Genomic DNA, 12133 nt, shown 5'->3' on the forward strand with positions numbered 1-12133 from the left:
AACTAATGACTTTAGATGCTGTATAATTCAGTTCCTTGACTTTTTCCGAAGAAAAAGAGTAAAACCCAATGATAATAAAAATTTTAATAGTTATTTACATTAACATTGCGCAATTAAGCATTTTTTTAAACATCCCTTCTTTATAAAAACGCATACATTTGTCGAATTTTTGACTATTATAGTCTTTATTAGCACAGTTTCTTTGTTTATAGAAATTGTTGATTATTATAGTCTTCATGTTTTTTATTATTATATTTTTCTTCATTAGCGCTGTTTCATTATTGAGAAAGGAGGGAATGTCCTCTTCAGAAAAACTAAAAATTGCATCATCATGTTATGAAAATATTAGATGGTGGAAAATATCAATAACAAGGAAAATTCATCATGGAATTGTTGATTTCTTTCCCACACGGAGTTATGCAAGTTTCGATCTAAATTACGAAAATTTCGAAGATTTTTTTAAATTTCATCTGCTCTGAATGATGAAATGTTGAATAATTTTTAAATCTCAATCATCAGTTCGTTGACTCCAGTCAAATAACTCGCTTTGTTGGAATTTTCCAGCATTCATAAATCATCTTAAGAATTTGATTTTAGAAACTAATTTTAGAAAATTAACCTATGAGAAGGCGACTGCAATACATTTTCACTTGCTTTTTATTTTCTTGTATACGATATATGCAAAATCAAATTATTACCATCGCCAAAAAAATTCGAATCCGATATTTTGATGGATTTCCTTGTTTTAAAACCCCTTGAACTTGAAAAATACATTTCTGCAATTGTCTATCTATTGCTCTGTTTGCGAATACCGTAACTTAAAACACTTTGAGCTAGACAGATGAAATTGGTATGTGGTCTTTACACCATTCTGTAGATTTCTATGAAAATTTGAAAATTTTCATTTTGCAATTTGCAAAAGAAATCAGTTTGACAGTCTGATTACTAAACGTAAAGAGTAAAGAGATAAAACTGAGCCTACAGTTTTAGCATTTGTAGATTTGTATTAAATTTTGAATTAAATCTATCAAGGGTTGACTGTCTGTCGGTCTATGTAGTCCCATGCATGTAAATGTAAAAACTTAAAAATGCAACTATATAGATAAATGAAAGTTGGCATGTAATATTGTTACTGAAATTGCAGCTGTAGTTTCGATCGATCGAAGAAAAGACTCCCAAAATGCATATCCGGCTTTCTTAACTGTAGTTCCAAGAACAAAACGCTCATATATTGACTCTCAAAATAAAAATCTGAGCATTTGAAGCATTTATGGCGTTGTTCAAGGAGATCAATTTTTCTGATCTGTTATCAATGATCTGATCTGCTGTTAGCATCTTTATTAGGGACATGCGAGAAAGTTTCAGAGAGACCACTCTCCCTCTTAATAATAAATAATCAGTCTGTTGAGAACCTAACTTGCTTGCTCATTTTTTCTTCTGGTATATGAGATTATATAAACAGTAAGTATTGAGTATTAAAGTGGTAAATGTTGTAAAGAAAATATTGGGAAATCGCAAAAAATAGTAGTGAATGTTAAAAAAAGAAATGTTGCGAAACTGCAAAATAATACCCGATCAGCCCACACGAACGTCATTAACGAATTCTTTACACACTTTCGTATTATTTAGAGGATTATCAGCTATTTTTCATCTTTACCTCATTATAAAGCATTGCTCATTTGACAAATAATCATTTGGCACTTTGTAAAACAGTGTTCGATTTTTTCTTGGGTGCTTGGTTATTTACCATTTATAGTTTTCTATTGCAGGCTAAAAGACTTGATCTTGAGAAATCCATGGAATTCTTTGAGCCCTAAAAGAACTATTTTGGAATTGCATCTATTTGTGAAACTCAACGAGCTAGACGGATGAATTTTTGGTAAATAGTTTTTGTTAAGAAATTGCAAATTTTTATCAGAAAGAAATAGATTCGATCGGTCCAAGAGGCACTATTTATGCTCAGTAATATGCCGGAGATATTCTTAATTCTATTGCTCTTCTTTAAGAAAATTCACTGCGCCTTCATATTACAAGATGTTAATGCCAGATCACAAAGCGGTGAATAAGTGGAAATTTACCTTACTGATTAGAATGCTGTATATAGGGTTTCTTCAGCACATCTTGCTGGTGTGGTGTGGAAGTTTGGATAGCGGGTACCAGCTCAGGTGTCATCCTCGTCAACTGACTGCGGTTCAAAATTACGAGATCTGTCCCAAAATAGCCCTAATGTTGCTTTAAAATGGAACGTTAATATAACTAAACTGAACTAAACTAAACTAAACTAAACTAAACTGTTCAGCACATTCTCAAGATTCAAATCCAATTCGGTATGTTTAGCACAAAAGCGTTGCTTCACTGAATCCACCCATTTTTCGAACTGCGTTGATGCATCAATGATTTGTTGCCAACTTATTTCTTAAAAACTATCTTTTAAGAAAGAAGCCTATCCGTTGTACCTGTATCGGCGCAGTATGGCCAAAGATGGCTCTTGCGCCATAAATCGAAACCAAACCAATGTGCCTGTATATCTGTTAGAAGTAATCAAACTCCATATTGAAGCTGATCACACAATCCAAACCCAATGCCCGTGATAGGGGAGTCCCGGGTTCGAGTCCTGGTTCGTGTTTGGTTCCTGATTCGGGCATGGTTGGCGCTGTGTTCTATCTGTGAGTTGTGTGAAAGAGCCCCCTGTAAAAAGGGGTTGTGCAAACACGTGTGGGAGTGTCATCGTCATATGAGCTAGTAGTCAGACTTCTGCCATCGGGTCTCAGGGGCCTTTACCCTCAGAAGCTACTGCACTAACTCGGCTTAAATCGCTGACTTCGTCAGAGGGCTTGTCAAGTGCCATACGTAAGTAACAACAACAACTGCTACTAAGCAAAATGATTATACTTATTGTAGATATACTTCACCATTAATGATATTTTATTCATCACCGTTTAATTACAATGCATTTTTAAACTTAATGAAAGACAGATGATTATAAGCAAAGTTAAGCACTTTGCCTTTCTAACTATACAATTTAGAGCATTTTGATTCCTTATTCATATTAAAAAATTAACTTCAATATAACAAAAAAGACAATAAATATGAATACAATGAATTTCATAAATTATTACTTCTTATAGATATAAATGACACATCTCAAACAATTATAGAATGCAAGTAAAACAATAGCGTTATATAATTTGCGGCACTATTTAGTGGCATATCTTAACTGAACCATTTTCAACAATTGAAGCATATCATTTTAAAAAGAACATTAAAATAGTCAAGGTAATCAACAAAATAAAGGAACTACACATTTTTGTAACAACCATACAGATATAAAAATTAATTCGTATATTTTCGCCATGCAATGGCAATTGATTGATTATATGTATTATACAATATAGGAGTCTAATTCTTCAATTTCAAATCTTGTTAGACATTCAACTCTTGAATTTTTAGCCTTTTTTTATCTCGTTTATTTTACTTTTTAGATAACTGACCGTCTTAATAAAAAAAATGACTTATTGATGACTCAAATAACAGATCCATTCTGGCTACGGAAAACATTCATAATTAGAAAATAATCAGATAAAACAGTTATAGCCTTTTGAGATGAATAAATAAATTAGATTTTCAACAACCATTACAAACATATGGGGAAAAAAATGCAGTGCAAAGAAACAATGAATTATTGGCTTCGATATTTGACTCATTTGTACAAATATTGATAGTTATGCCAGTTGCAAGAATAATTCAGGCCTGGATATGTTCAGTCTTTTTTCTAATCCGCTGTAATGTAAAATATTAAATGAAGAAACGCCATATTTTTTCAGCTCTTCGAAAGTAAAACAAATAATTTTCTTCTGAAAAAGTTCGTAGCAGGAAAAATGTGTTGCCAACAAAATTAATTGGAATTTAGATGCAATAATTTTTTTTATGAAATATACATTCATAATATGCTAGTTGCAAGCTGTTAGCAATCAATTAGCAAGCTGTTAACTGTTGCAATCTGCTTTCTATTCAGATTGTCTTACGCAAAAGAAACCTAAAAGGGTAATGCTTTGAATACAGGTGAGCAGAATCACAAAACAGCGAAGAACTCAACGAAATTCACCCATTTCTAATCTGAATAAAATTTTATCTATTTCATGTCTAGCAATAGCTATCTCACGATAGCCTTGCAGGGAATTTCGCATTCTGCTTGCTACGTTTTCACCGTATATTTGCAAATCATCTTTCAGATGGTTTTTTATTTCTTGACCCCGAAGCGGGGAATTTTGTTTAGGTGTAGAATTAAATAGTTCGTCGTGTATTTTTCGTTTTAAATTCTGATTATTTGATCCTGGGAGTTGAATCTTCTCTCTATTAATACGAGCCTTTAAATATGTCTTTTCTGTAGGGCACGCAACTGAATTCTCCGCTTCACTAGATGATTCACTGCTCTTAGCATCATCTTTTTCTTCGTTATCTTCTTCGCCTGTGTCTTCCTGAAAATAATGAAATATTAAAATAAATTATACAGTGCGTAAAAATTCTAGAAGGGCAACAGTTTTTCATAAATTACTGCTTATGATTTTTTCCCTACTATTAAATTCTTATGTAGATTTTGTTTAACAACGTTTACTTTAATTTTACGCAAAAATAAAATGTCTACCACTAATGATGATTTAAAAAAACATTATATGTGATTTACATTGAGTAAAACAGGTAAAGGACATCTCTTAAAATGTATTTGCTTGATAGTCCACAAGTGAAAGGACCATAGACTTTTCTTCAACTGATTTTATTAAGAAAAGCTTATTTTCTTAAAATTGCGCTAATTTTTTCTTTCACAATGCCTAGAGGATTGCCCTTAAATAATATTCGGAAAACCTAAATTTTTGCATATAAAATTGATGGTAAAGTTGTTAAAAAGATTGCTCGTATACTGCATGTCAATCCTAACACAGCTAATTTCTAATTTCATCAGAAATCCATATAGAAATAGAAAGAGAAAGAAATCGGGTAGGTATAAGAAGTTAACGGATCATGAGGACAGGAATCTTGCTCACCAGCCTAAAAAGAACAGTGGAAGTGTTGTCAAGGTTCGATTGACAACACTTCCAACACAAATCAAGCAAGCCTTACTCATGTGTCTTGGTAAACAGTTTTGCAACTACATAAAAAGATCCAGAAAATTCATTTTCAAAAAGTGGAAATATCATCCAAAATGGAATCAAACAAATGGTATTAATAGCCGTCTATCTTGGGCAAAGAAACACATATCATGGGTCACAGAATAGATTTCTACATTTTGAGATGGGGAGAAATTCAATTTAGAGGGCCCATAGGGTTATGAATACTATGTTTATCATTGTCTGAAGGATAAAGGAGAATTTTTTTCAGGTCGATAAATGAGGGGGGGGGGGCAATGCAACAGTCTGATTAGCTGTTGGATAAAGAGAAATGCGAAATCTGGTCTTTCTCAATGGTAGATAAGATCCTACAGACTAAATTCAAACGTTAAAGTTTGAGCTTCTCCCTTGTGGTTTCGAATTACGATGGGAAGACTGGCTATTTCAATAAGACGAAACCTCCCTTCACACCGCCAATGGAATTAAAAACTGGTTCATTGCAAATAATGTACAGATGTTAGCATGGTCAGCTAAATCCCCCGATCTTAACATAATGGAAAACATCTGAGCAATGCTTGTTCGTCTAGTATATGCAAGTGGAAAATAGTCTGAATCCACGAATGAGCTTCGAGAAGTTTTGGAAATCCCATGGAACAACTTTTGCAAAACAGAAATCCAAACTTTGTATGATTTGCTTACCAAACAGATTATTCGAAGTCATAGAAGCTATTCTGAAAAGTATTCCTTACTAGTACCACTTGTATTTTATTCATTGTATTTTTGTCCTTTTATTGTTTACGGAGTTTCAAATGATAGAATCCATTACTGTTGTCATGCTGCTCATAAAAATAATTTCAATAGAAATAAAAAATAAAAATTTCCGATTTTAACAAAATTCAGTGTCTTACTTTTTTTACACAGTGTAGTAAATGGTTTCTTTAACATAGCCTATCTAATAGCGCATTTCCTATGTTATATTATAACGGCTTCAAATATTGTGAAAGAAAAAAAATAACTTGATACTCTTTACACACTCACTGCAGATCCAAGCAAAATCTTTGTAGGGATCTCGCTATATAGAGATAGGATCTTCATTTGATAAGTTTTCTGTGAACTACAAGAAAGACCACATGCGATGAAATAAGTAAAAATATCTGCACCTTTTAAAAATGAGATTCTACATCATTACTATATAAAAAGAAATAGTATACAGAGTATGCATAAGTAGAGAGCGATTCAGTAATGGGTCAAACTTCAATGGGAGGCAAGTGTATTCTTGAATACATTTTTTTGTGTTGTATTATATGAATACAAGCGACTCATTGAAGCACGGATACACAAAAGAGCATACAATTGATTTGTTGTTTATCCATGACAAATGCTTCTTAACAGCAATTGTCACAATGTTTACATCTTGATCATCCGTTTTATTCAGTCTGCACTACTTCTATACACATATCTGAATACTATCGTTTATGACATTTTAAATAATCTTATTCAGAACCTCGTCTCTTGAACACTTTAACAACTACGAAATTCTACACGTATCACGCCGTAGTCGCCGTCAAGCACATATATCTGCCTGCAGATACAATTTGAGTAAAAATTGTGAACATTTCTGTAAGATGCATTTGTCTTCTCAAATGCTCTATGTAAACAATTTATATATATTTTTTTATGATTATTCCTTGTATTAGTATATAAAGCATTCACTTGGGAATATTCATTCTTGCATTTAAAAATTGCTGGCCGTAGAATGCCATGAATTTTGCCATATCTTAAAATGTGTCCCGTGAGCTCTGAACCACTTTTTGTATCACATGCATAATATTCATAGAAAACAATTCTATTCCTTCGAAATAAAATAAAATTAGTGAAGTAACAAAAAACTCTACTTTTTGGATAAAGAGATTCAAGGTGGTCTGAAACAATTCAAGTGTTAATAACATTCAGAAAATGTAAATCAATTCGAAATACTAGTATAAAGCTCGATAAATCAAAACAGTAAGTACTTACTTGATCTGGACTATCAGTTTCTTTCGAAGTTATATTTTTACGCAGAAAACTTAATGGTCTGTATCCAAACCATTCTTTTTCTCTAGCTGAAGAAGATAAACCATTTTTTTCATGCTGAAGTTGTTTGGTGTATTCCCTCCGATACTGAGTTTTAATAGACTTGATTTTCTTGGCAAGTTCCTCTTCAGAAACATTTAAACGAGTTGCAATGTTCTGCATTTCTTCCGCCTTCTTTTCTCGATCGTGGAATTCTCTACTCTTGATGTCCCACAAGGCGGGTGCATCGTGCAAAAGTTCAATCAACTGTTTGATTTTATCTTTGGACCACGCTGAGTGAGCCTGCAAACATAGTTTCATACATTAGTTCAGAAATTCTTAAAAATACATATCTGATAAATCTTTTCTTTCACTGCTGTTTAGAATTTAAATGCAATAAGATTAGTTTTCCTACTTATTTAGATTATCAAAGAAAGTTCTCCAGGATTGGAAACCCTCACGAATTTCCATAAGAGAAAATGTGGCTATTTAGCTATAGTCAATTTTGCATTCCATCTGAAAAGGACTCTCTCCTCCCCTTGCTGCAATCCAAAAGCGCGTGTTTTCATCTCCTTCGTGGATCGATCTTGAATGTAAATTTAATGGAATCTAATTTAAATTAAATTAATTAATATAAAAGATTCCGCTTAAAACTGTTGTCCGAGGTACTAATTTGTGTTAAATTTGTTTCACAACGAGATATTTCGTCAGTCCCCGTAAACGGATTAAGAAGTTGAAAAATCTAGATAATTAGGAATTCTAGTCTTTTAATCTTCAGCTGAAAAACATCATCTGCTAACTATTTCTAAGATAAGGATGATCAGGTAAGGAAGAATTCAGAATTCTAAATTATATTTGCTTCATTTCCATTTCTTCTCTCTTCAATTAGGAATTATTCATATTTTAACTATATCAATTAAAGGCACTTTGAATATCAAGCTATGACCATTACAAATAAGGAATAAGAAATACGCGTCTTAGTCGTACTAAGATCCAAAGATAAAGTGCGAATAGAAGGAATGCTTGGTCAACTCATTTTCAGTCTCCTTATAAACTCTTAACATATCCTATAAAAATGACTTCGTTGATATATCCTATGTATATTGATTTCAAATAAATGATTTGGTGGTGTAATCTGGTACAGGTAATGCTATACCACTGAGGAAACGGACTTGTTTTAAACACCGTGCAGCTGAACCTGCTAGCTGTATTACATATTTGTTTCAATAAAAGTAGTTGTGAACTTCATAAAGAATATAAAATTAAACAGATGAAAAATTTGGACATAAGCAATAATTTAAAATCCAACGGACGCTGCTTATCCATAGACTGTAAAGCAATTGAGTAAAACTTGCTCAAAATAATAGAGACTAGTATCCAAGAAATTATTGCCCAATTAGTTATTAACACATTTTGGCAAGGCACGTAAAAGTATGCCTTTTTCGTAATAAGTAAATGCCATATCGGAAATAAAATGTATAAAATAAAAGATTATAACATTTCATATTAATAATCATAAAACTAAATAGAAATCCAATTCCTGCAAATTCCTTGAAAGTTGAAAAATTATTGTTACTTACTTTAATTTTTTATGAATGAAAAAAATGTATTAAACTCTTTATTTCGGCATGTGTTTCTTGTGCCAATCTGAACTACCTATGTTTCCCTAAATTCAGAACATTCCACAAAACCATCGAATCTGGTGGCTTCATACATTTCTGTAAGTGACATAGTTCATTAACAATCTACCACGTATGTATTTTTTTTGACTCGGCATTTGATAATAAATTGTTAGTGTTACTCGGTATTATTAATAAATTATTATTGAGAACTTGAAACCATTTTCAAGCTTTCTCGATTCCCTTACATTTTTATAGCTTTGCCATTCTTATGATGATATCATACTCCCATCATTATCTAATGAAAAGGCGTCGTCCTGTACCAAGAATGAGCGACTGTTTTTGTTGTTATTATAAGAGGAGGAGTTGCTTTTAGAATCAATACTATTATTTTAAAATCTGCGGTGGTTCAGATTGAACCTCCAAGTGGTCACGGGCTGTAGTTTACCCATCGTTGCTCTAAACTAGGGATGATAATTTTTTTAGTTGTTACTATAGATGGGGGATTACTTTAGGAATCTATATCATTATTTTAAATACTATGAAGGGTCGGGTAGAATCTCCAAGTGGGTCAGAACTGGGTCGCAGGTTGTAGTTTATTACTGTTATAAATACTAATTTCTTCCGATTTCAATTTTTATATTGCTTTTTACGGAGAGTATATGCAATTTCTGTATTTCATTTTCCCATAATTTATCGTCTACGAAGGGCTATCATAGAACAGTTTTTTATTGCTTCAAAATTATTGCATTTTCAAATAATTATTCTCACAATGGTAGCTTGGTTGAACGCATGAGTCAAATTTCGCAATCCTACACGAAGAATAGGGTGCAATTCGTACATTAATTTTATTATACAATTCGATTATACTAAATAAAATTTCAGTTTCAGCAAGGGTATGAACCCTCAGAGCACAGTATTTCCCCTTTCTCCCTCATCATATTTGGCACCCTAAAGCGAAATAAATGTATGACTAATTTGTTTCACGGCACCCTCTAAGTTGGCCATCCGGGGAGTCTGTAGGCTCAAGCCCCCCATTGCTACAACAATGGTTTTGGAAACGACTAGGAAGCTGCACATATTTAAGAAAAGGAAGGCAAACCATCAGCCTTATAAAGCACTTTTCACTGAAAGAAAGGATATATTGCATAAAAATCAGACTGATGCATTATAATATAATAGATTATGATATAATATGAATTCATATAACATAAACAAAACAGATTAGGATACACATTGCGTGATAAATACTCTGGTATTATTTAATATAAATTTAATATTTTCACGCAGTTTGATTTTTTGTTTCGAAAAGCAAATAGATACATTTAACTATTATTTATATATGGACAATTGCTGACAGTTTAAAAAAAATAGCATCTGATTAGCGCAATGCATATTTACAATTCCGAAATATGTTTGAATATTCATGAATTTGTCCAATAATACATGTCCCCTATAACCCGATTTCTTTTTACGTACAACATTGTATGGATGCGTAATCATTATATTAATATATCGATATTAATTTTAAAATACCGTTCCAATCCAAAATATCCAATCTAAAAAATGAGCCTAGGAGTAACTTATTTTCAAACATCAATAAACTGAAGATATAATATTAAGTTATAAATCTGAAGAAATTTTAGCTTATAATTTACTAGGTTACAATTATATCCTTATAAATTTTTATCTAAAAATATACTAACAGACACTTGGCTATTATATTGAAAATACACTAATACATTTATTTCAAAAACCATGGAAAATGTTTAGTGTTCAGAATCATGATTTCAAATAATCTTTTGTTAGATAGATATTGCAATGAAATGTTTGTTGAGAAATTGATTGCAAATTATATATAAATACATCACGATACAACGATATGTATTTATATACAAATATGATACATCGATACGATAATATGATGCATACGATCACGATACATCGATGCATTTATTTATAAATTATATATAAATATATCGCATAAATAGCTGCGTATTGCACTTTGATATTTAAAATCATTTTACGAATAAGAAGTTGATCTGATGTTATTCTTTTGTATCTTTTTTATTGATAGTGTAGTAGCATTGTTTTTTTGTTTTTTTCCCGAGATTTTGTTCGATGATAGTACTTTATAAAGGTAAAATTTGTCCAGACAAATTTATTTCTAATAGAATTATATTTCTACTATTACACTGGAAAATTCTGAGAAATAGTTACATATGTATAGGAAAATAAAAAAAAAAAAAAAAAAAAAAGATCAAATTGATAAATGCATTTAGAACTGGACAAATAACCGATTGCTTTTTCTTCGCCGAAACAAACATTCCAAGGTTTGCTAATTCATTGAAGTATATTGCGAAGGGTTTATACCTTTGATGGGATGAAATCATTTACCCCTTTTGTATGGCACATATTAAACAATTACGTTTACGCGTCTTAGACAACTGAGCTAATTCTACTCTTTCTAAATGATGCATTTTGTAACTTTCAGTTGTATTTTTTGATAATAATTCAGCTGATAATTTTAGACACTTTCCATAAACATGAATGATCTTAAGATCCATGAAATTACCCGAAGTAGGTTGGCAAACATAATAACATTAAACAGAAAAAAATTAAAGAAATCTTATTTAGGACCTTTGAAAAAGAAATTGCACCAGAGCTTTGAATATGTAATAAATACAGAGCTTCTCTAATTGCACAGTTTATACAAGCTCAGAAGATTCTATCACTGGTTTCATAACATTGGTTTATATCAGACTATTGAAATAATTTTAGTCTTGGAAATCTTGTGTGTATTAACCTATAAAGGCAAATAGTGCCAATTTAGTTCGTTTTTTTTTTCTGAAGATATTTGTTGCTGATGATATCACTCATCTAACCACTTAAGCAAAATCCGAGTTTTTGCACCCTTTGTACTTTATTCATAAACTAAGCGTTGATCTTGAGAGATTTGATGATATACGAACCTAAAAATAAGAAGGTAGTTACATAAGTCTGTGTGAATCAATTTTAAAATTTCTTTCACTAATTATGATTAGATATAAGAATAGTACTAAGAGGAAAGTCTGGTGTTGAGGTGATGAAATGGCGAAAGATTTGTATAAATTCCATAATGATAATAAAAAAATCCATTTATTTAAGCCTTATTTCGCATTATTAAATTGCTCTTCATGAAATATTCATCAGCATTTAAATAATAATTCAAATAATTTATTTAAGTATAAAATTATAATATTGAATCTTCATGGAGGCATTAAGAAACGAATAAAAAAAATTCACGAACTTCTGAATAAAATAGTTATTGCATCAAGTAAAAAGTTAAAACGCGAGCTGAACTCTGTTTATCTATCG

The 12133-nt window shown here is 31.5% G+C and overlaps 1 protein-coding gene and 1 long non-coding RNA gene across 6 annotated transcripts in view; one reads left to right on the forward strand and one right to left on the reverse strand.

Moving 5' to 3' along the window:
• LOC129958091 (uncharacterized) overlaps window positions 1-12133 on the forward strand; it is a 157157-nt gene that overhangs the window by 53339 nt on the left and 91685 nt on the right. The gene's annotated exons all lie outside the window — the stretch shown is intronic.
• The window catches only part of LOC129958087 (uncharacterized), a 53235-nt gene continuing 44246 nt past the window's right edge, over window positions 3145-12133 (reverse strand). For 2 of the 3 annotated variants that reach the window (XM_056070275.1, XM_056070274.1), the window contains exons 2-3: window positions 7122-7460; window positions 3145-4478 (exon numbers count right to left, since the gene is read on the reverse strand). In XM_056070275.1, coding sequence (XP_055926250.1) covers window positions 4092-4478; window positions 7122-7340 — 606 coding nt within the window. In that variant the 5' untranslated portion in view covers window positions 7341-7460 and the 3' untranslated portion in view covers window positions 3145-4091. Of the gene's footprint in view, window positions 4479-7121; window positions 7461-7572; window positions 7678-12133 lie in introns of those variants that run through there. The other variant, XM_056070276.1, reaches the window with a different exon arrangement.

This window comes from Argiope bruennichi, chromosome X1 (assembly GCF_947563725.1).
Source record: "Argiope bruennichi chromosome X1, qqArgBrue1.1, whole genome shotgun sequence".
Lineage (NCBI taxonomy): Eukaryota > Metazoa > Arthropoda > Arachnida > Araneae > Araneidae > Argiope > Argiope bruennichi.